Source organism: Dromiciops gliroides, chromosome 4, assembly GCF_019393635.1.
Source record: "Dromiciops gliroides isolate mDroGli1 chromosome 4, mDroGli1.pri, whole genome shotgun sequence".
Taxonomy (NCBI): domain Eukaryota; kingdom Metazoa; phylum Chordata; class Mammalia; order Microbiotheria; family Microbiotheriidae; genus Dromiciops; species Dromiciops gliroides.
In genome coordinates this window covers 147,088,482-147,112,532 of record NC_057864.1, presented here as the reverse complement: position 1 = coordinate 147,112,532, position 24,051 = coordinate 147,088,482, and the positions used below count along the sequence as shown (strand labels likewise).

The window sequence follows — 24,051 nt, the reverse complement described above, 5'->3', positions numbered from 1 at the left end:
ACATGTCATCCCAGCCCAGCAGAAATGCATCTGTCTATTCTATTGTGTTGTTTACTTTAAGACAGTAAAATCTCAAATAAAGTTGGATTTTGACCATTAATTTCAGGTAATTCACAGTGCTTAATAGTTTTTCCCCCAGTGAGTTGTTAATTTCATGGGACGAGAGATCAGACTGCAATGAATGCTGAGCACGGTCTCCACACTTCAGCGAAACTGGAGACCCTGCAGAAATCTTGTTTAACATGTGAGTCTGTGGAAAAAATGCAGGCATAGCACAAAGTAAAGAATCATCCATGGTACTTACATTAAAACAGATGGATCGCTGCTTTGTCTGCTAAGGTGATAGGAAACTGCAACCAGAAGACCACAGAAGGCAGAGAACAGGGCTGGAATGTGTTGTGTACTCCAAGGCTCCTAAAGGAAGAAAAAACATTTAAAAAAAAAAAACAACAAAACTATGTCAGAGATGAAGTTGGTAGGGGTTCATTGGGACAAATGGCCACTTCCTAAAAAGCCATTGATTCATTTGCACACTAAATGACCTTAGCTCAATTCTTTTGATCTTTCAGTACCTCTCTTGCCCCTAAAACCTCCATTGTCTACTTACCATTCCGGTTGCCATAGTGTGGGTGACATCCAGTTTACTGATGTCCTTCCCTGAAATATGGTACACAGAACTGAATGTGACACTCCACAGGTGGACTGAATAGGGCATAGTACAAGGTTATTAGCTCCCTTCCTCTTGATATTTTATCTTCTTGAAGGCAGGGACCTTCATTCTTGTCTTTGTATGCCTAGAACCTAGGATAGTACCTAGCAAAAAGGAACTTAATAAATGTTTTCTGATTGACTTACAATAGTCTTAGATCTCATTAGCTTCTTTGGTTCCCATGTTACACTGTTATTTATATTTTTAATTCTTTTTCTCATAAACCATCACCTGCCAAATTTAAATTTCTTCCATCCTTTACTTATGCAGTTAATTTTTTGAACTTGGCATTTTTTCTATTAAATTTCATTTAGTTATATTTGAGCTCTGTTCTACCCTGCTAAGCTCACTTTGTATTTTTATTCTATAATTCAACAGGTTACCTGTCATCTACAAATGTGATAAGCATGTAATCTATGCCTTCATCCAAGTCATTGTTAAAAATGGTCGAAAAGCCCAAATCTAAGGATAGAGTCCTAGGGGAATGCACTAGAAATCTCTCCAGATGATGATAATGATCCACTTATCACTACCTCCTGGAGACTGCTATTCAATGAGCTCTGAATCTAGGTCTCATCTCTTTATCTTAGCTACAAGAACATTATGAGAGAATTTGTTAAATGCTGTTTCTGAAATCCAGGTGGAATACGTCTACAGCATTCTACAGTCTAAGAAAAATAAAGAACAAGATGTATCTGTTATGTCCTGTGCTTGAGGAGCACCTGTTTTGGTATAGTGATTGCTGTTTTACTTCCTAAATGCTCAAAATTGTACCCTAGATGACAGTCCAGTTAAATGGATCTGGCATTCATTGAACGACCAGACCCAAAGAATATCTATTAATGTGTCAATGGAGGGAAGGATCTAGCACACTTGCCTGGAGACTTGTCATTGGTTGTATACTATTTGATATGTACATTAATAACACAGAAGGATGGATAGAGGGTATGCCTATCAAATTTTCAGGGGACATAAAATTAGAAGGAATAATTAATACCCATCAAGGCAGAGCCAAAATTCAAAGAGATTTTAAGAAACTAGAAGGAAAGGAAGCATGGTATGGTAGATAAGGGACTAGACTTGGGATCAGAAAGATCTAGGTTTGAATCCTGCCTCAGACACTTAGTAGTTATGTGACTCCAGGCAGATCACTTGACCTCTCTGTGCCTCATTTTCATCCTCTCTAAATGTTACAGAGTTTAGGCTCAATGGCCTTTGAATTTCCTTTTTAGTTCAAATCCTATGAGCCAATAAAATGAAATTGAATAGGGATGAGTATAAAGTCCTGCAGTTGGTTCTAAAAAAAATGTACACATGCACAATATGGGAGGCATGACAAGGTAATACTTTTGTGGAGAAGCTCTGTGGTGCAGGGGGTTAGCAATCTGAAAACTCACAATAAGTCAACAGTATGACTTAGAAGACCCACCCCCCAAAACTAATTCAAAATTAGGCTGAAGTAAGGAAGTAATAGCATTTAAGACTGGGGAGGGGTTAGTCGCACTGAATTTTGCCTTATTCAGACTAAATCTGGAGTCTTGTGTTCAGGTCTGGGTGTCACACTTTAGGAAGGCCATTGAGAAACTGGAGCATATGCAGAGGAGAGGTATCAGTACATTAAAACGTTCAAGATTATGCCATGAGATAGCTTAGAGAAGAGAATGTTTAGGGGAGATGCAATATGTCTTCCAATGTTTACAGATTTGTCATGTGAGAGAAGAATTAGTCTTGTTCTGTCTGGTGTTAGGATGCAGAAGTAGGATCCAAAGGTAGAAATGAAAGAGAGACAGATTTCAGCTTGATTTAAGGGAAAACTTTCTTATATCAGAGGACTTCAAAGCAAAGTCTGGAGGGCCACTTTTCAGTTATGCCACAGATGGAATTTCTGTTCAGGTATGAGTGGGTCTGTGGGTAAGAAAGAGTGCCAGGCCTGAAGTCAGGAAGACTCAACTTCCTGAGTTCAAATCCAGCCCCAAACACTTGCTACCTTTGTGACGCTGGGCAAATCACTTCACCCTGTTTGCCTCAGTTTCCTCACCTATAAAATGATCTGGAGAAGGAAATGGCAAACCACTCCAGAATCTTTGCAGAGAAAATCCCAAATGGGGTCACAAAGAGTTAGATGCAACTGAAATAACTGAACAATAACGACCTCTTGGGTCTCTTCTAATTCTATGACTGTGCATGGAGACAAAATTAGTCCGCCTCATTTTCAGAAAGGCAAGTTATATGCTCCTAGAGAAATGGAGACAGCATTCCTCAAACCCAAATCTATTTATCACAGAATGCAGTCTTTTGCAAGATGATAGATTACCAGATCAAGTCTCAAATTCCTGGCTTATACTTTTCCTTCCTCCCACACTTGGATCTATGTAAAAGGAGAATCATAGCCAAGAAAATTAGGGAGAGAATAAAATAATCGCTATGTAAATCAAATGAAGATTGGACAGTACAACATGATTTTAAAAAAACAGTAACACTATCAGATTAAAAAAATCACATGGTTTAAGTGGGCTCTTCTCACCCTCAAATAACACAATAAAAAACACATGTTTTGAAATATGGTGTGTCGACCATTTCTATCTTTATGCTGTCCCTTTATTTCCTTTTCTTTGTTTCTCATGTATTCTTCCTTCAGTTCTTCATCTGCCAAGTAGATTGAAAGCTCCCTGATGGCAAGTTCTTGTCAAGTATTTCTTTTATACCTCTATCCCCCACCTAAGCCTAGCACTAAGCTATGCAGTTGATGATAGTAAACAGATTCTCGAATATGAAAATTTGTTCCTCATATCTTACTGCTTTTTGCTTCTCTGACATCCTCTTCTGGTTCCCTTCTCTATCAGATAAATTGCATCCCCCCTTTCCTTAATTTCTTACTTTGCTCTTACAAAATGAAAAGAAAAAAATTCACCAGATGAGAAAAACCTTTAAAATTTTTCTCCCCATAACTGTAAAAGTCCTCATCTATTCTATTTTGCTTTTGGGGGGGAGCTTTTATTTTTAAATGCTTTCTGTATATAGCTTAGATTTGTGCTACTTTCTAAATTAGAAAATGTCAAAGGTAAAGATACTTGTTTCTTTAAAATGTGCCCAAAGGGGCAGCTAGGTGGCGCAGTGGATAGAACACCAGCCCTGGAGTCAGGAGGACCTGAGTTCAAGTCCAGCCTCAGACACTTAACACTTACTAGCTGTGTGACCCTGGGCAAGTCACTTAACCCCAATTGCCTCACTTAAAAAAAAAAACAACAAACAAATAAAATGTGCCCCAAGTGCAGTCTATGTATGCCCTTTAGAATCCAACATCAAGTCATTGGTTGACACTATAATTAAAGAATATTAGATTTGTTATTCCCTATATCCACAAATAATTTCCTTCAAAGACACTTCATTTATCTAAAGATTGATCCATAAAGAAGAGATTCTTTATCCAGTGATCAATGCAAAGTCAATAAGAGGGCACCCCAATTTAAACATTTAAAGATGGCCATCATTCCCAACGCAACAAATCTCAACTTGATTAAATATTATTTTGTCTTCATCTTGTTAGGTGAAATAAGTGAAATGAATGAGAATTCAAAGTTTCTTGAGCCAAATCACAGCAAAGAATTTATTTATTTATTTACTCATTCATACATTTATCCATCTATCTATTTATTTATCCATTCCTTCATTCATTTGTTTGTTTGTTAGTTTTTTTGAGGCAGTTAGGGTAAAGTTACTTGCCCGAGGTCACACAGCTAGTAAGTATTAACTGTCTGAGACCACATTTTTACTCAGGTCCTCCTGACTCCAGGGCCTGTGGTCTATCCACTGTGCCACCTAGCTGCCCCAAAGAATCTAAAAAGTAAATGTTTTCCACTTTGGTTAAAGAATCAAAATCTCTTAAAAATACAAAGTGTGGAAGAATTAACTTATGAAATGTCTTGTGAAAACTAACATTTATTGTATGTGATGTTGAGGCTTACAGAGTGCTTTTTCCACAATAATCTCATGAGATGGATAGGCAGTGCAAGAATAATGATCATGCCCATTTTATAGATGAAGAAAGATGATAAAGAGCTTGACCATGGTTAACTCTACTAATTAATATTAGAGCTAGGATCTAAAAGGAGGTCTCCAAATGTAGGGGAATGAGTACTGTATTTAATGTCAGAGGAACTAGGTTTGAATTCAGGCTCTGCTTCTTACAACATTTGGGATGTTCCTTAGCACCATCTGACACTCAATTTTCTTCTCTATATGTTGACCTCAAAGACTGAAATGATCTTTAAGGTGCCTTCATGCTCTTAATCTATGATCTTATCATTCCTAGGCCAGTACTCTTTCCATCAGATCAGGATATCTCTCTAATAAATTTGGACACAGTCTTCATTGAAGTAGCAAAGATACACATATCAGATCATCTGTATGTAAAACTCATAAAATCCATGCTTTTAAAAATATGTCTAGATGGATGGGGTAACTAGGTGGCAAAATTGATATAGTGCCAGGCTTGGAGTCAGGAAGACCCAAGTTGAAATCTGTCCTAAAATATTTACTAGCTGTGTGACCCTGGGCAAGTCACTTATCCCTGTTTGCCTCAGTTTCCTCATCTGTGAAATGAGCTGGAGAAGAAAATGGCAGACCACTGTAGTACCTTAGCCAAGAAAAGCCCAAATGTGGCCACAGAGCCAGATATGACTGAAAGTATATGAGCAAGAAAAAAGGGGCATAATATATTTTTAGAATATTTTATTTTTATGCCCAACTATACACAATTTAAGCTTACAGTTCTCATGAGAAGGCAATTAACATTTATTATTAGTGCTCAAATTCCTCCTGGTGTATATCCTGTATTACGTTAGAGTAAATCATTGTACTCATTCCTTCAACATGTGATTTCTTTTATGCATAATCAATATCTTAAGGATAAATTATTATAGATGAAAGATAGTGTGTTCACAGGAGCAGGAGAGAGGTAACAAATACATTCTTCAATATAGTGGAAGCAAAGTAAATGCCAGAATGGTGTAGTTCTTTCCTTGAGAAGTGTGTTATGTAGCAGGTCTGGACACCACATTTCAGGTCTTACTTAGTGTTTTTTTTCAGCCTGGACTCTTATCTCCATATGGATCATTCCCTTAGGAATAACCATTTTTTCCCCCTGAGCTTTGACAGACAACAAAATGGTGGGCCTCCCAGATGGTCTCAGGTTCTTTACTGGAAATTTGCCCTGGCTCTCCAATCCCTTGACTTGTTCTACATAATGCAAGAAGCCAATGTCCAGGTAAGATGATCCTGGAATGATGAGGCTGCTCAGAAATTATCATGATTTTCTATTCAACTTATGAAGCAGTGAGATTTAAGACTCTTCTGTCTTTAAGTAGAAGCAGAGAGTATTATAACTGGAAGGAAATTTAAAGGTCACTTATTCTAATCTGCTTTTATAGATGAGGAAACTGAGGTTTGCCCAGGTGAAAATGAGGTGTATGAGGTGTGTAATAAGACCAGTGTTTTCCTTGATTTCCATAATTACCTTGACTTTTCCTTCTAATACAACCTGATTGGCCTCAGCTTTCCCATGCAACTTCCTAGTGTGGGGTTGGTACCAGGGCTTCTCAGTATTAGTAGGTGCCTGAGACCACACACAAGTCATCATATCCTGATTACTGACTGACCAAATACAATCCTAGTTGGAGAAGAGAGGGTCTATGTCCAGAAATATATAAGTGCCATTATACCTTCTTTGCAAATTCTTGCTGTTTTAGGGCAAAGTAAACTCCCTCCTTTGCTCAATGATTCACAAGTGCCCCATTTATTCCCAACATGGGATTGGTGGTGTACCTACATTAAGGGCACATAGATGGTTATTGGCAAAACCAGAACTCAAAGCACTACACCACCCTGGGAATACCAATGGCCTTCTCGCACTGCTCTCTGGTTCTGGAAAGATCCTGGTCTCTTCTGAAGGAACTTCATCACAACACTATGAGTTATAAACTCCAGTAGTTATAGTATGGCTTTATACAAGATGAAGAATTCTTAATTCTTAATCTTTTTTTTAAAAATTGTATGATTTCTAATATTTAAGTGGTTTCTTTTGTAATCCTACACATCATATTTATTTTATTCATTTAAAAACATTATTCTGACAATGGACTCATAGGCTTCATCAAAAAAGAATTCCATGACCCACAAAAAAGGTTAAGCACCAATGTATTGGGGCAGCTAGGTAGCACAGTGGATAAAGTACTGGTCCTGGATTCAGGAGGACCTGAGTTCAAATCCGGTCTCAGATATTTGACACTTACCAGCTGTGTGACCTTGGGTAAGTCACTTAACCCTCATTGCCCCACAAAAAACAAAAACAAAAAAACAAACTCTGTATTAAAGTGCGGCCTACTGTTTGGCTTTAGGCTTTCTCCCCTTGGTTTCCTTCCAAAGGCCTCCATTTTGGGTATGGTACCAATCCTTGTTATAGTTCATCCCCACTGTCATCTGGGGCCATCTCTAGTTGTTCTGATACATATCTCACCACTGGACCCAGATGGCTCCCTCACTTAAATACAACTCAGTGCAAGTTATGACATCAACTTATTTTATGGTCCTCTTTTGGGATGAAGAATAAGAACAACAATAATTCCCACTGTGCTTCTGACTCTCACTTCATCACAATTTTCCTAGATGGAAACTTTCTCCCCTCATTTTCCCAGGAACTATCTTTTAGTTCATATTTATACTCCCAGTCCTTGGTGAAGTTCCAAGCACATAGTAAAGAGTTAATAAATGCATATTTTTCTGCCTGTAGGACTGAACAGCAGAAAAAAGGAAAGAATAAAGAGCATTAAGAGCTTGATGTTAAAAATTTATAATCTACTTTAATAACTGGTGAATGAAAGACCAGTGTCTGTACATGCTTTAAGGACCAAGTCTTCATTGTCTAATTCTCCATCATTAAAATGATAAATGATTAAAATTATAATATATTTTAAAATATATTTTAGAATATATAAATGAGTTAGATTATTTATTTATATTTAGATATAAAACCTTTTTTAATTTAGAATATTTTCAATATTTTCTCCTTGACCTGGGGGATCTGGAATTTGGTTATCATATTCCTAGGAATTTTCATTTTGGAATCTCTTTCAAGAGGTGATTGGTGGATTCTTTCAATTTCTATTTTACCCTCTGGTTTTAGAATATCAGGGCAATTTCCCCTGACAACTTCTTGGAAGATGATGTCTAGGCCCTATTTTTTTTTTTAATCATGGCTTTCAGGTAGTAGAATAATTTGCAGACTATCTCTGCTGGATCTATTTTTCAGGTCAGTTGTTATCCAATGAGATATTTAACATTGCCTTCTATTTTTTCAATCTTTTAGTTTTTCTTTATTGTTTCTTGATTTCTCATAAAGTCATTAGCTTTGGGGGTGAGCCAAGATGGTGGAGGAAAGGCAGTAAATGCTCAGACTCCCTGACACAATTACTCCAAAAAAACTCCCAAAACAGCCAGAAAACAATAACTGGAGCAGCAGAACCCACAAAAAGATGGCTGAGATTATTTTCCATCCAAAGATAGCTTGGAAGTTCAGCAGGAAGGGAAGGCTGTGAGCGGAGTCCAGGGCTATGATCACACTGACACACATCCAGCCCCAGGCAGGCTGCACCAGAGTAACTTACCCCTGAACTTCCGAATCAGCTGCAGTGCCAACGTCTTCTGGAATTAAGCTCATGGTCTAGTGAGAGGGCTAAACAGCTGGTCGGGGGTGGGGAGGGAGAGGAATCTATGGGAGTATATGCAGGAGCTAAGGGGTGATTCTGATGTCCTACCCCAGTGGGGAACCAGGAAGAACTCTTGAGCAGTGGCAGCCGAGGTGGGGGAGGGGTGCAGGCTTGTCAGAACTAACAACCAACAGCCCACAAAGTGTTGCTGCCTGATTAATTAGCAAGTTGGTCTGGGGTTATATAAATACCAGAGAAAAGGCCAGGCAAGTGAAGAAACTGCCCCTCATTTAATCATAACACCTGGGACCCCCTGAGTCTTGGGACAGTATAAACTGGAAGCAGGACTGCACACTAATAAGGAGTTAAAAGTCAAGTAAAAGACTGGCAAGATGAGCAGGCAGAGAAAGTTGTAAACCATAGAAAGCTTCTTTAGTGACAAGGAAGATCAAGGTGCACCCTCAGAAGAGGATAGCAATGTCAGGGCCCCTACATCTAAAGCTTCCAAGGAAAATATGAATTGGTCTCAGGTCATAGAAGTTCTCAAAAAGGACTTTGAAGATAAAGTTAGGGAGGTAGAGGAAAAAATGGAAAGAGAAATGAGGGTGATGCAGAAAAGTCATGAGAAAAAAAATCAACAGCTTGAAAAGTCAAATGGAAAAGGAGATACAAAAGCTCTCTGATGAAAATAATTGCCTAAGAATTAGGATTGAACAAATGGAAGGTAGTGACTTTATGAGAAACCAAGACACCATAAAGCAAATCCGAAGGAATAAAAAAATAGAGGGCAATAAAGTCATTAGCTTCCATTTGCTCAATTGTAATTTTTAAGGAGTTATTTTTTTTCAGAGAACTTTTGTACCTCCTTTTTCATTTGTCCAATTTAGCTTTTCAAGGCATTCTTTTCCTCATTGGCTTTTTGTATCTCTCTTACCATTTGGTTTAGTCTGGTTTTTTGGGTTTTTTTTTTTTTTTTTGGTTTGTTTTGGTTTGGGTTTTTTTGGTGAGGCAATTGGGGTTAAATGACTTGCCCAGGGTCACACTGCTAGTAAGTGTTAAGTGTCTGAAGACGGATTTGAACTCAGGTCCTCCTGACTCCAGGGCTGGTGCTCTATCCACTGTGCCACCTAGATGCCCCCTTAGTCTGTTTTTTATGGTGTTATTTTCTTCAGCATTTTGTGTGTGTGTGTGTGTGTGTGTGTGTGTCTCCTTTACCAAGCTGTTGACTTTTTTTCATGATTTTCTTGCCTCACTCTCATTCCCCTTCCATTTTTCTTCCACCTCTCTTCCTTTATTTTCGAAATCCTTTTTGAGCTCTTCTATGGCTTGAGACTGATATATATATATATATATATATATATATATATATATATATATATATATATATATATATATAAACTTTGGATGCAGGAGCTTTGACTTTGTTTTCTTCTGAGGGTGTATTTTGATCTTCCTTGTCACCATAGAAACTTTCTATGGTCAGAATTGTTTCTGTTTTCTCATTTCCCCAGCCTGTTTCTTGACTTTTAAATCTTTGTTGAAGTTGGGCACTGCTTCCAGGGTGGAAGGTGCATTGTCCCAAACCTCAGGAGGTTTGTGTAGCTGTTTTCAGAGATACTTCTAGGAATTTGTTAGTTTTTTAGGAGAGGTATATTTATTACTCTCCTGGCCTGTGCTCTGGTCTGTAAGCACCTACAGGCCTGCTTTTCTGTCCTGGAACTACTAAAAGAGTATTGCTCCATTGTGGCTGCAAACTCTGGTGTGGTTGTGCTTCTCTCTGACTTGGGACTGCCACCCAATACTGTTACCTAGATCTGAGTATGGGCAAAACAACAGAGTCCTGCCTCAGTGCTAGCAAAGAGACCTCTGTAATCTCTTTCTGGCAAATTGTTAGACCCACTTCCTATCTGTGGGCTAAGTGTTCCAGAAGCATTTGCTGCTGCTGCTGCTGCTGCTGCTGCTGCTGCTGCTGCTGCTGCTGCTGCTGCTGCTGCTGCTGCTGAAGCCTGCTCCTGGTTTGCTTGGCCTCAGTCTGCACAGGACTGCATTCCACTCTCACCCTGGTACAACAGACCTTTCCTGCCAACCTTCTAAGTTGTCTTTGTCTGGAAAATTATTTCACTCTGTTTTTTTGTGGGTTCTGTTGCTCCAGGAATTGTCTTATGTCATTACTTGAAGGAATTTGGAGGGGTCTTGGGGAGAACTAAGGCAAGTCACTGACTTTTTTTCTGCCATCTTGGCTCTGCCCCCTTATTAAATCTTTAAAGGAAGTTTTCCTTAAAGAATAAATAATTCCCTAATGCATTATCAGTGTTTGTTTATTGTAACATTAAGTTGGGAGTAGAAAGGTAGATAAAGAAATTTAGAGCTTAGGTGTTAGGAGATCATGGTAACTGAAGTTCAAGTAGAAGTAAAGGAAAGGTATTTTTGAAAATAAATTGTAAGCCAATGGAAAAATGTGATTTACTTTACGAAAAGCTTTCAAGAATATATTCATTTTTGAAATAAGATAATATCAATATTAGTTATTCTCTTATCTTTAGATAGGACAACTAGGTGGTACCGTGTATAGAGCACTGCTCTTGGAATGAGGAAGACTCATCTTCCCGAATTTAAATCTAGCCTCAGATGCTTATTACATGTGTGACCCTGGACAAGTCATTTAACCCTATTTGCCTCAGTTTCCTCATTTGTAAAACTAGCTGGAGAAAGAAATGGCAAACCACTCCAGTATTTTTGCAAAGAAAACCCCAAAATGTTAGTCACAAAGACACAACAGAACAGCAAAAAATCTTTAGTTGCCCAGAAATGTTTATGAATGACTACTTCACAAATTTATCTGATTTGTTTTAGAATTAATGGTACCATGGAGAATGTTTCTCCATCCTCCAATGAGGGACACAGAGGTAATGAGGGAGTCATTTTCCTATAATCTATTTCACACAGTCATCTATTTGGAATGTAGCAAGAAGTGTGGCAATGAATATTATGATATGTTTTATCTTTCTCCCCCAAACAACAACAATAACAAATGGTTCCAGAACAACAGATTGTGAACAAAAAAGTACTGAAAAATCACATTCCGGGAATTGTTATACTCCAATGGCCTTACTCCAGAAATGCAAACCGAATAGGATATAGACAAAATTATGGATCAAGAAACAGAGTTATTGGAGAAGTGAATGGCTTACCAAATTAAAGAATATATGGGGGCAGCTAGGTGGTACAGTGGATAAAGCACTGGCCCTGGATTCAGGAGGACCTGAGTTCAAATCCAGCCTCAGACACTTGATACTTACTAGCTGTGTGACCCTAGGCAAGTCACTTAACTCTCATTGCCCCACCAAAAAAAAAGGAAAAAAAGAATATATGAAGGTGTTAGTCCAATCATCCAGGAACTGGGGATATACCCAACACAAACTTAATAACCTGATCCAAGCTTTAGAACTAATATCTGTTATAAAATTCAGTTCTGAGTAGTAAGTACAGTGAGAAGTGATACATTGACAGATGGAGTGTCAGAAAGTTTGGTTATAAGATGAGCACTTGCTTCAGCAGATTTGCACCTAATGTGCAAATGTGTGTGGCCCTAATGGACCTATCAGCTGTAAACCAAGCCAAAAGCTTCAAAGGAAGTAGTATTGCCTTTCAGTATCTATAATGCCTATAGGCCTGGAGAGTGGCTAACCAACTTGGCACCTTGAGCTTTACTCTCTATAGAATCTACATATGATATTTAATATCGAATTGTAAATCATAATCAATAATAATGGTCACCTGGAATGTAGCCAGATCTTTAGCATCAAAGCCATATCAGCTGTGTACCGTATCCCTCTGGCTGAACTTATGCAAGAGAGTTGTAGCAGTAGGACCTGAAAATAGCCATTGTCTGAGATTCTACAACAGCGTGACTAGGTAGGGCAGGGAAACAAGCAAGACAGTGCAGGTATAGAGACACTGTCAGAAAATAGGCAACTCTGACAGAAATGAGAGGGCTTATTTTGAGCAAAAGTCACAAAAGCTAGGAATTCAAGATTCATGCATATATATAGAAAAATACTCAGCAGAATCGGGAACTTTCCCAGGGGAGGGAGAGGCAAGGAAGGAGAAAAATAGGAAAGGAAGAAGAAAGAGGAGAGAGAGAGAGAGAGAGAGAGAGAGAGAGAGAAAGGAAGGAGAGAGAGATAAGTGTGGGCATATTCATTCTGCTCCAGAAATATAAAGGTTTTTGGACCACCATTAAGAGACCCAAACAACCTTTATGGTTCTCAACTGCTTTCAATGAAGGTAAATTGGGTGAATTGAAAGCCAAGCTCTTAGCCCTTATAAAACAAAGTGAAGCAAGACAACTTAATGTTCACAGAGGAACAGGATGACTAAGAAGACAGGAAGAAATGCAAGGAGCATTCTGTCTCACTGATGTAGCAAATGCTTTCTTACAAGGCATATAATCTCGTTGAGGGGGTTCTTGAATCAATAGAACCATTAAGGAACAAGGAAAGAGTAACATAGCCCATAGTTACAATGAAAGGACAAATATGAAATATCAATAGTTTCATCATTGTAAAAAAACAAAATGTACTGGGCTTCAAGGTAGGACAGACTTGCTCTGGATTTCTTCATGAAAAAAATGAGAAATGGGTAAAGGTTGTGAGGATTGGATAAAAGCAGCATTTCTTTTTCAATCTGTATACTGACAAAAAAAAATGACACATATTTGCGAATTTGCCAAAAGTCACACTTCTCCTAGTGGCTCTTATATATTGTGTTAAAACTGAGCATGAAGTTAGTAGAAATGAAGTTTTTATCAAGTTCATGAATGCATTTTCCTTCCCATTATCTTTGGGGGGGGGCAGGGTAATGAGGGTTAAGTAACTTGTTCAAGGCCGCACGTTAGTAAGTGTCAAGTGTCTGAGGCTAAATTAGAACTCAGGTTCTCCTGAATCCAGGGCCGGTGCTTTATCCCCTGCATCACTTAGCTGCCCCTCCCATTATCTTTTAATAAAATGTCCCTCTTCCTTTATATTTTCCACTTTCATTTCTTTAGACTTTTTAACTTCAGCAACAGTGTGATGTAATCATGCTTTGAAGATGTGCTTTTGTGTTGTAATCACCATTGCTATCAGTATTATACAAATAAAATGTTTTTCCTCTTGACTCAAAAGAATATATAACAAGAAGTGGGTCAACACCTTCCCTGGTATAGGGAACTCTCAAATGAAGAAATTCCCTCTATCAATATGGATTGGTCTGCACCTTGGAAACTGAGTATTGAGTGGTAAAGGAACTTGCCCAGGGTCATAGAGCCAATATGTGTCAGCTGTTCTCTAACTCCACTGATCATAGAACAGGAATTGGGTTTTAGCTTCAGCATAAGAAATTTTAATGAGATATATGAAGGATTTTCTTGACATCCTGAAACTGGTAGTAGTTAAATAATGAAGTGGATGAGTCAAGAAAGCAGAATAATTTATTTTGCTGAACATCTTTACAAATAGGGCACTTATTAGCCTTGAGTAGCTTAAATGTAACTTGGCTGAGACAGGAGGGAGGACCAGAGGACTTCTAATAATCCCTTATTGCCCAGTAATTACATTGGACATAAATATATCTCTACTCGATAATTCTCAAAACTGAAACTAAAACTGCTATTATCTTAGCTGTTGTTTGCCATTTTTCAGTTGTGTCTGACTCTTTGTAATCCTATTTAGAATTTCTTGGCAAAGATACTAGAGTGGTTTGCCATTTCCTTCTCCAACTTGTTTTATAGATAAGGAACTGAAGTAAACAGGGTTAAGTGACTTGCCTAGGGTAACACAGCTAGTAAGTGCTGAGGCTAGATTTGAATTTAGGAAAGTTTTCTGGATTTCAAGCCCAGTGCTCCCAAGCCCCATTGTGCCACCTAGCTGCCTCATCATCTTAGTACAACTACTTAATACTTAAATACATATATGTGTATGTGTGTATATCTATGGATATATGCATATATAGGTTTATATTGTGCATGTGTGTGTGCGTGTATGTATATACACATATATGTAGAAGAGAAATCAATAAATATTCTTTTCCTTGAATTTCTGATTTCATTATATTTCATCTTGACCCAAACTGACCTCACTCAGGCCAATTTCATACCATATCATAGCACATTCCTCCCTGAGCCACCCTGTCCTAACTTGGCCTCTTGCTTTCCAACTCTAGCTCTGACGACATCAATCAAATCAACAGTACTATTTCTGGAAAGGACTTGCTTATTTGTTGTCCTCTCTATTCACCATCTTTCTGACTTTTCTGAAAAAAACAATCCTCCCAGTCCACCATATGTGTTATCTTCTGCTATTCAAGTGTTAGCTACTTGAAGTCAGAAACCATCTTATTTGCTTAAACCTGTAGCCACAGCAAATAGCATAGTCCTTAGCATGTAGTAAGTACTTAAATTAATATATTTTTATTCATTCTTCTTCCATAGTTCTACCTGTCTAGTCTATGGAACTCAACACTTAATGATTAAAAAGTCAGTTTTGTGCTCTTATGCATCCCAGTTACAATGTGAAATTTAATGCCTGTTCCAAGCCCATGCTCTGGGAGACTCCTGCGGAGGTTGACAAATAGACAGGAAGCAGACATTTCTAAAAGGATAGATAACAGGCCCCAGAGAGTACATTTGTCAAATCAGAGAGGTGGTGCATAAACAAAAATGCATTTGGGGATAGTTGAGGTTTTGCTTTTTTTTTTTTTTAATTTGTGGGAGGAGAAGTGTTGTTGCCTTTGAGGACTGAGACCGTGACTGACCTAAAGTTGGATTTTTGAAGAAAATTATAAAAACAACAGTTTCAATATAGCATAAAAGGCCTTTACCAGGGGCAGCTAGGTGGCATAGTTGATAAAGCACTGGCCCTGGATTCAGGAGGACCTGAGTTCAAATCTGGACTCAGACACTTGACACATACTAGCTGTGTTACCCTGTGGGCAAGTCACTTAACCGTCATTGCCCCACAAGAAAACCCCAAAACAAACAAACAAACAATAAAAGGCATTAACTGAGAAAAAGGTTTTGTTTCAAAGAATAAAACTGTATTATAAGGAGAAGCGGAATGGATGTATGAACCCAAATAATGCTGGCATCACTAGAGGCATTTTTTCTGATAGATTTTTGTTTTCTGAGCATTTATGACTGACATTGAACTTTTCCTACCTTAACAATTTAATCAAATATTTTCACAGATTTCCCCCTTTATCCCCACCTTGCTAAATACAACATAGAATGAAATATATGTACATGTGTATGTATGCATGGATGAATATTTAAATAGACATGTTTCTCTCTATATAAATATATACGCATATGTGTATATATGTGTGTATCTACACATATATGTTTATATAAGGGCAGCTTGGTAGTGCAGGAGATAGAGTATTAGGCCTAAAGTCAGGAAGACCTGAGTTCAAACCCAGCCTTACTAGCTGTGTGACCCTGGGCAGTCATTTCACCCTGTTTGCCTCAGTTGCTTCATTTGTAAAAATGAGCTGGAGAAGGAAATGGCAAACCACTCCAATATCTCTGCCAAGAAAATCCCAAATGGGGTCACAAAGGGTTTGACATGACTGAAATGACAATAACATATGTGTGCATCGAGGTGTATATATGCACATATAAATGCCCATTTATATATATAATATATATACATGTATGTCTTCTCTGACTTCCAAATGGAGAAATAAAATTATATGCATACATATTTAAATGCAAGAGCTATAATGATAGTTGTTTTTTTAAACATAGGTATCAAAAATCCATGTGTAAGAAAAGGTTTGAGAGGGAGATGTGGTTTTAAACAATTTATCATCTGCTAATAATGAAGTCTATAATATTTGACAGTTCTCTTCAAAATTAACATCCCTAATTGCTCTGCAATGGGTCTCAAGAGCCTCTGAATTGGGAATGATGTGAATTGATGAGTGTTAGCTCCAGAAAAGTCCCATAGGCGTTGACATGTTTTTATGAAGTAGAAATAAAACTCTCTTACGGCCCCAGAATTTTGGAGTAAGTTTCATATGCATCTCCAAATTATGTTGGTTTTAAAGTATGAGTTAGTGCAGTTTTGTTTAAAAATACCCATAAAAGAATCATATCTTTGAAGGGAATCTTGTTCTCCATATTTTTTCCTGAGAAATTATGGATATGTATTTATTGAAATTTACTGTCCAAACAAATTCAACTTTTAATTACTTAATGTTATCAGGAGGCTGAATTCTCATTTTACTCCATATCTTACACTAGTTTTAAATGGCTTCTTTTAAAAAGGAAAGAAAAGAAAAGGAAAAGAATGACCCTTCTCTAGATAACTGAAGGTACATTTTGAGCTTTATATCTTCACACTCACCACAACCTGGAAGACCTAACCCAGGAATAAATTTCTTTTGAAGCTAAAGGCAGCATATAATGGAAGTTTTCCATAGAGATTCAGTCATATAGGAATCTAGTATAACTCTAATATTTTATTGACTCTATAGTTCACACAAATTTCATATCAACCAGACTGACTTTTGTCAAGTCCCATCTTCTCCAGTAAGCCTTTCTCAATTCCTCTTTATTCTAGTTCCTTCCATCTAGTGATTATTTCCAGTTTAACCATTATATACTTTTCTGGTATATAGTTGTTTACAGGTTATTTACTCCACTAGATTGTGAGTTCCTTGAGAGCAAGGACTGTTTTTTGTTTGCTTTTGTTTCTGTTTTTTTTCTGCGGTGCAATGAGGATTAAGTGACTTGCCCAGGTTCAGACAGCTAGTAAGTGTCAAGTGTCTGAGGCACTTGCCTTTTACCTTTTTTTTATATTCCCAGTGCTTAGCCTAAAACCTGGCACATAGTTGGCACTTAATATATGTTTAGATAAATTTAGCAAATGACCCTATACATGTGTGGGCATTTAAGAGATACCATTCTATGATAGTCACAGAGATAACTGACATTTAGACAGTTTTTAACATGTGTTATATCATTTGATCCTCAAAGAGAAAGTAAATACTTGAGTGAGATAAGTATTATTATTTCCCCCATTTTAAAAATGAGGAAACTGAGGCTTAGAGAGGTCTTGACTTGCCTATGATGACACAGCTCATAACTGTCTGATACCTAGATCTTTCTGATGTCCAAATTCAGTGTTCTTCCTATTTCTCTCAGCTACCTTGTTTCTTTTCCCAGAGAAGGTTTTTCCTGCTCGTTTGCTTGCCCTTCCTCCCTTCCCCCCACCCCTCTCTCTCTCTCTCTCTCTGGTTTAATCCTTATTTATACAAAATCTTAAAACTTACTTTATAGATAAGTGTGGGTCAAGACTAATTATTTGTTATGTATTTGTGTTTGTGATTGTGTCCCCCCCCCCCAACAATATTAGGGACAGAATCCAGAGGTGTGTTCTCATTTTGAGAACAATTTCCTCATGGTCTTAGAGTGAATGTTCTCTCTCTCTCTCTCTCTCTCTCTCTCTCTCTCTCTCTCTCTCTCTCTCTCTCTCTCTCTGTGAGGCAATTGGGGATAAGTGACTGGCTCAGGGTCACACAGCTAGTAAGTGTTAAGTGTCTGAGGCCAAATTTGAACTCAGGTCCTCCTGAATCCAAGGCCAGTGCTCTATCCACTACACCACCTAGCTGCTCCAAGTGAATGTTCTCTTAAAGTTACATCCACAAAATAACATGATACAAGTTAATAGGCACTAAGGGTTCCATGGTAACAGGTGTGCTAGGAGACGATAAGAAGGCAAGAGCACTTCTGGGTGGTGCAATACCATCTGCTTGCCTTCCCCAAGCCTTTTAGAAATGGAACCATCTTTCTACTAACCACTCATATTTGGTCATTTTCCACTCTACCCTTGCAAGTACCCTCTTACTGTCTTCTAATCACCTTTTCCAATTAAATCAATTACAAAACCCTACCAACACTTTCTCCATAACATCTCAAGGGTTTATGCCTTGTTCTGTGTCCTCACTACCTAAGTCCTAATCTAGATTTTAACTTGTTGGGTTTATCGGGAGCTTGCAAGAGTCACAGCCTCTCCTGAACCATATTGGCTCTGCCCCCGATTTTAACTTGTCTATTGCCATCTGTTTTATAGCAATCTATACATAAGGGGCAGTTAGAGAAAACAGTGGACATAGTGCCAGAACTGGAGTTAAGAAGACTCATTTTTGTGAGGTCAAATATGGCCTCAGACACTTACTAGTTGTATGACTCTGGGCAAGTCACTTAACCCTGTTTGCTTCAGTTTCCTCATCTATAAAATGAGCTGGAGAAGGAGATAGCAAACCACTCCAGTATCTTTGCTGAAAAAAACCCAAAAAGGGTCATGAAGAGTCAGATAATGACTGACGTATTGAACAACAACAATAAATCTATATAGCTCCATTGCCTACCTTCAGTTATCCCCACCTACTACTACCAACTAATTCATCTTAAATCCTACTGACAAAAATATCTAGGGTTGACTTTTTCCTCATTTATAAAACAAAGGGGTTGGACTATCTAAGATTACTTCCAGATCTAAATCCTGTGACTCTACTGGACATTTATTTATGAGGCTACCTACACTCTACACTCTATTTTCCCAGGAGACAGAACAAAAGTTAGGAGAGTAGTAATGGGGAACTGTTCTTGAAATTCCTTTCCAGTAGCCTGGTGTCATGATCTTATGTCCATCCTGCTTGATGATAAAACCTAACTTTATCAAGCCCTATTCCTGATGGGTCCTAAAAGACTCATAAAAACACATTTTATTTTAATTTTTTGTGTTTTAAAAAAAATTTTTTTTGGCAAGGCAATGAGGGTTAAGTGACTTGCCCAGGGTCACACAGCTAGTAAGTGTCTGAGGCCAGATTTGAACTCAGGTTCTCCTGAATCCAGGGCTGGTGCTTTATCTAACTGTGCCACCTAGCTGCCCCCTAAAAACACATTTTAAGAGAGCCCTTTCCCCTAAGGTATCAACATCAATGACTATATATATTTAAGGAGCTGAACCAAATGTGGCAACCTTACAAGTCTGTATAATTGAAAGTAAACCACTCTTTCCTATTTTTGCTCAGCCATCTTCTACCTAAAGACAAGGAACAATCCACCTTTCCCCATCTTTGCAGTCATTTCCCAAAGCTTGATCCACATTAGTCTTATGACCGTGACACGTCATTGTCATCATAAGGAGGAAGCATGCTCTAGAACCAACATTTTCAAACTTCTCAAAGTCATAGAAAAAAGAAATAAAAGTTTACAAAATTCAAATGGTTGTTTCTAATAACCAATCAATAAAGAAGCATTTATTAAAAAGCTACTATATGATAAATGTTGAACATGCAAAGACAAAAATGAAATGGTTCCTACCCTCAAGGTGTTTATATTCTATGAGGAAATATAACATATATCTATCTAAGCCTATGTTAACATATATGCAAAATAAATATAAGGTAATTTCATGAAGAGACAATATGAGAGAGGCTGGGCCCTGAGCCAGGAAAACCTGGATTCAAGGACTGCTTCTGACTCCTACTGACTGGATGACTATTGGCAAATCACTTACTTAACCTTTCAGTGTTTTAAGTGACTACCTAATACTGTGAGTTGCAGGTAGGTGCAAGCTTGCATTAGTGGTAGAAATTTGCTCCCCTGAGAATTTTCCATTCTACAAGGGTTCAGTCCCTATATCTAATATTTTTGGGGGAGAGGGAAAGGAATGCACTAGAAATGGAAGGGATCAGGAAGGTTTTCATGTAAAAGCTGATACTTGACTTGAATTTTGAAGGAAATGAGAGATTCTAAGAAGCAGAGGTGAGGAGGAGATGCATTTTAGCCATAGGGCATAGCCCAAGCCAAGGAACAGAGTTAAGAAATAGGGTCATGTAGGAGGAACAACAAGACAAATATTGTGGGCTCAAAGAATAGTAGTGTATAAAAAGGCTCAAAAGGTATTTTAGGATTAGGTTGTGAAGGGCTTTAAATACCAAATCGAGGATTCTACCCAAAGGATAATATATATTTGTACTTCAAACTGAAACTAGCTTATAACCAAGAGGCAATCTGAAATAATAATATGATTAAGTATATTTTTAGGGTAGCATTTGAGAATGAAAGTTGTTGTTGGAATTGTGATGAAATTAGTTCTTTCCTTTTTATGTTGCTCCTTATCTGGGTCAGGGCAAAAACAAAGGTAATACATTTTCCAATGCTAATGGTCACACTTACACCATTTGTTTTCTGGCCTAGTTCTTCACTGACCTGTGGAACAAATGCATTGTTGGGAGGGTGACAGTATCACTTAGAAACAGAAGAATAGAAAGGAGCTAGATTTAGAAATAATATCCTCCTGTGAACTTAAAATATGGAAAAATTTGAGCAATTTCACAAAAGCACCTACAACCTACTTCCACTTTTAAAATACCCCATAGAGGCCTGGCAAGCTTTCACAGAACCCTAGGGTTCTTCAAAACATGGTATGAAAAATAAGCTCCCAAGGAAAAGAGGCCTGGATTATAATTGCTCTGTTCAAGGTCTTTCCATTGACTTTCCATTTATATATCTTGCCTGTACATTGTTTGCATTTTGTCTCCCTCATTAGATTGTGATCTCCTCAGGGCAAGAAGCATGTTCTTGCCTCTCTGAAGAAATTCCCAGCACTTAGCACAATGACTGGCAGATTGTAAGTGCTTAATAAAAGCCTATTGATTGACTCCAAGGTCGCCAGTGGTCTTCTATTCGCCAATGTAAATAGGCCTTTTTTCTTCCCATAGATGAGCATCTCATCAGATTAGCCCTAGAGTGATGAATTTTTCAGTCACACCAATTCATGAAGACAATTTCCTAAGGCACAGTGGAATTGTGATCTCTGTTGTGAAAGGAGATGCCATCTTGGCAAAAATACAGATCTGATATTATTTCTTTTGTTTTGGGTGCTGTTGTTTTTTTTTTCTATTTTGAGGTTTTGCATCACTGCTCTGATTTTTTCTCTTGTAACAGGATTAATGCAGAAGTAGGATTAATGTTATGTGTATATATATGTGTGTGTATATATCTATATCTATATCTATATGTATAGAGATATGTAGACATAACCTATATCAGATTACCTGCTGTCTAGGGGAGGGGGGAGGGAGGGGAGGGAGGGAGAAAAATCTGAAATTGTAAAGCTTGTATAAACAAAAGTTGAGAACTATCTTTACATGTAACGGAAAAAATAAAATACCTTATACATTAAAAAAAATACAGATCTGTAATGTACTGAAGTAATGAAATATTTCTCAGGTTTCATCTTCATCTTCCTTGACCTATGGCATTGGTCACTGTTTGACAATAACCTCTGTCTAAATAGTTTCCTCTCCTTTGGCTTCTGTAACAGGTCCGTTTCATAGCTTTTTCCCTATACTCCTACTCGCTCTCCTCTTCATTCTCTGCATCTTCTCTCACACCTTAAACAGACACCCCCTAAATCTCTGTCCTTTGCCCTGTCCTTTTCTCTCTATATTCTCTACCTCAATGTCCTGGTTTCAACTTTATCTATGAGAGAAGACTGGTAAGAATCTAGATGACCCCCAAATTGACTATCTTTTCCAATATCTCATAAAAGCTCCACTTCTGTATTTCCAGCTACCTTATGGCTATCACTGGTTAATGTCCTGTTAGTATCTTGAACTTAGAATGTACAAAAGTAAACATTGCACTGTGTACAGGAGAGAACACTGGATCTGGCATCAAAAGACCTGACTCTGGCTCTGCTACTGCTACTTATGAGTCCTTGGGCAAGTGTCCTGACTTCTCTGTGTCTCAATTTTCTTGTCTTAAGTAAGAGAATTGGTCTAACACTGCCTTGTTACCTTGAACAAGCCACTTTAACCTGTCTCGACCTCTATTCCCTCATGTGTAAAATGAGAGCATTGGACTAGATGGCATCTGAGGGAATCTTTAAGCTTTTTATCTATGATTCTATCATTGGATAATCTCCAAGCTACAATCTTGCCCTAAATCCTATGTTCCTCCCAAATTTGACTCCTCTCCTTTACATGTCCGTTTCTGTTATTAGTGATGCCACACCCAGTAATCCAGGCTCAAAACCTCACAGTTATTTTTGCCTTTTCTCTTCTCCCTCATCTTCAACATCCAATCAGTTACCAAGTCCTGTTAATTCCACTTTCAAGGTATCTCTGAAACCTGACTTTCTACCACCGCATGTCCTTTCCCTAGTTTAGGCCCTCATCAGATTTCACCTGGACATTTGTAATGCCTCCTAGTTAAATTTTGCTGCCTCCCACTTTTCCTTACTCATTAATCCATCCTTTACCTTTCTGGCTAGTTCTCAAATGACTTGATTATAATCACACCTCTGCTAAAAAAACAGAATAAAATAATTTATGGTTCTTGCTTGACTACTAAATAAAGTATAAATGTCCTTTCTTCTTTTTTGGTGGGGCAATGAGGGTTAAATGACTTGCCCAAGTTCACACAGCTAGTGAGCGTCAAGTGTCTGAAGCCAGATTTGAACTCAGGTACTCCTGAATCCAGGGCCAGTGCTCTATCCACTGTGCCACCTAGCTGCCTTATAAATTTCTTATACAGGCATTCAAGACCCACATCAACACACTTCCAACCTTTCTAGACTTATTTCAGACTCCTCTCAATGTCTCTGTGCCTTTGCTCATGCCTGTATGCCTCCCACCTGAATCTAATAGAGTCCATCAATCTTTCCAAGATTCAACAAATGCTGTGTCTTTATCCAACTTCAAAGTGATCTTTTTTTCCAAATTTCTTGTCTTAATTTGTTTGGAATGAACAGTAGCACAGTACCCAGCTTGTGATACTAATCTAGCACAGAAGATGTTTAATACATGTTTTCTGATGGATTGTACTTCTCTTTTGCATTTATTGCACCATTCCTTTATTATTTATGCATGTTTTATCCTCTTTTTAGACCGAAATCTCTTTGAGGACAGAGATTATACTTTAGTTTATCACTGCATCACTAGTGTTCACCACACTTGACTCCTTCTTACTAAATGTTAATTAATATTTACAAAATTGAAGATGTTTGGCTTCCAGTTATATCTCTGCTACTGACTCATTCTGTGACCTTGAACAAGTAACCTTTCTGGGTTTCAGTTTCCTCATTGCCCAAATGAAAGCATGAAGATCAAGATTTCTGTTGTCTTCTAACTCTGGCAATTTCTAGTTATATGAGAGCAGTTTGTTTGCCTTATTTTCTTACTCTGATTTTAAACTAGCAATATAGTATTAAGTACAGGGAAGGCTTCCCATAAATAACTGTTAATAAAGCTTAATAATAATAATAATAAGGCACATGATAGTGAATAGACTGAAGAACACCGGATTCAAGTCCACCTTTGATATGAATGGTGTGATTTCTGACTAGTGACTCAATCTCTATGTGCCCCAAGCAAATGCCTAGGATTTAAGTAATGTGGGTTATAATCCAAATTGGTCAAGGTCGTTTCCACATCGAAATTTCCTCTCCTTGATGCAATATAACTTCCTCCTAATAAAACTTAACAATGTCAAATTACAATAAGAATGATTTAAAATGTAATCTCAATAGATAAGAATGATAGCTAAAACTACTTTAAAGTCTGAAGCGTGTTTCATATACTTAA

At 37.8% G+C, this 24,051-nt stretch overlaps 1 protein-coding gene across 1 annotated transcript in view; it reads right to left on the bottom strand.

Annotated features, from left to right (window-relative positions):
* The window catches only part of PCNX2 (pecanex 2), a 373,081-nt gene that overhangs the window by 216,818 nt on the left and 132,212 nt on the right, over positions 1 to 24,051 (bottom strand). The window contains exon 16 of the mRNA XM_044004215.1: positions 305 to 414. Within this exon, the coding sequence (XP_043860150.1) occupies positions 305 to 414 (110 nt within the window). The remainder of the gene's footprint in view (positions 1 to 304; positions 415 to 24,051) is intronic.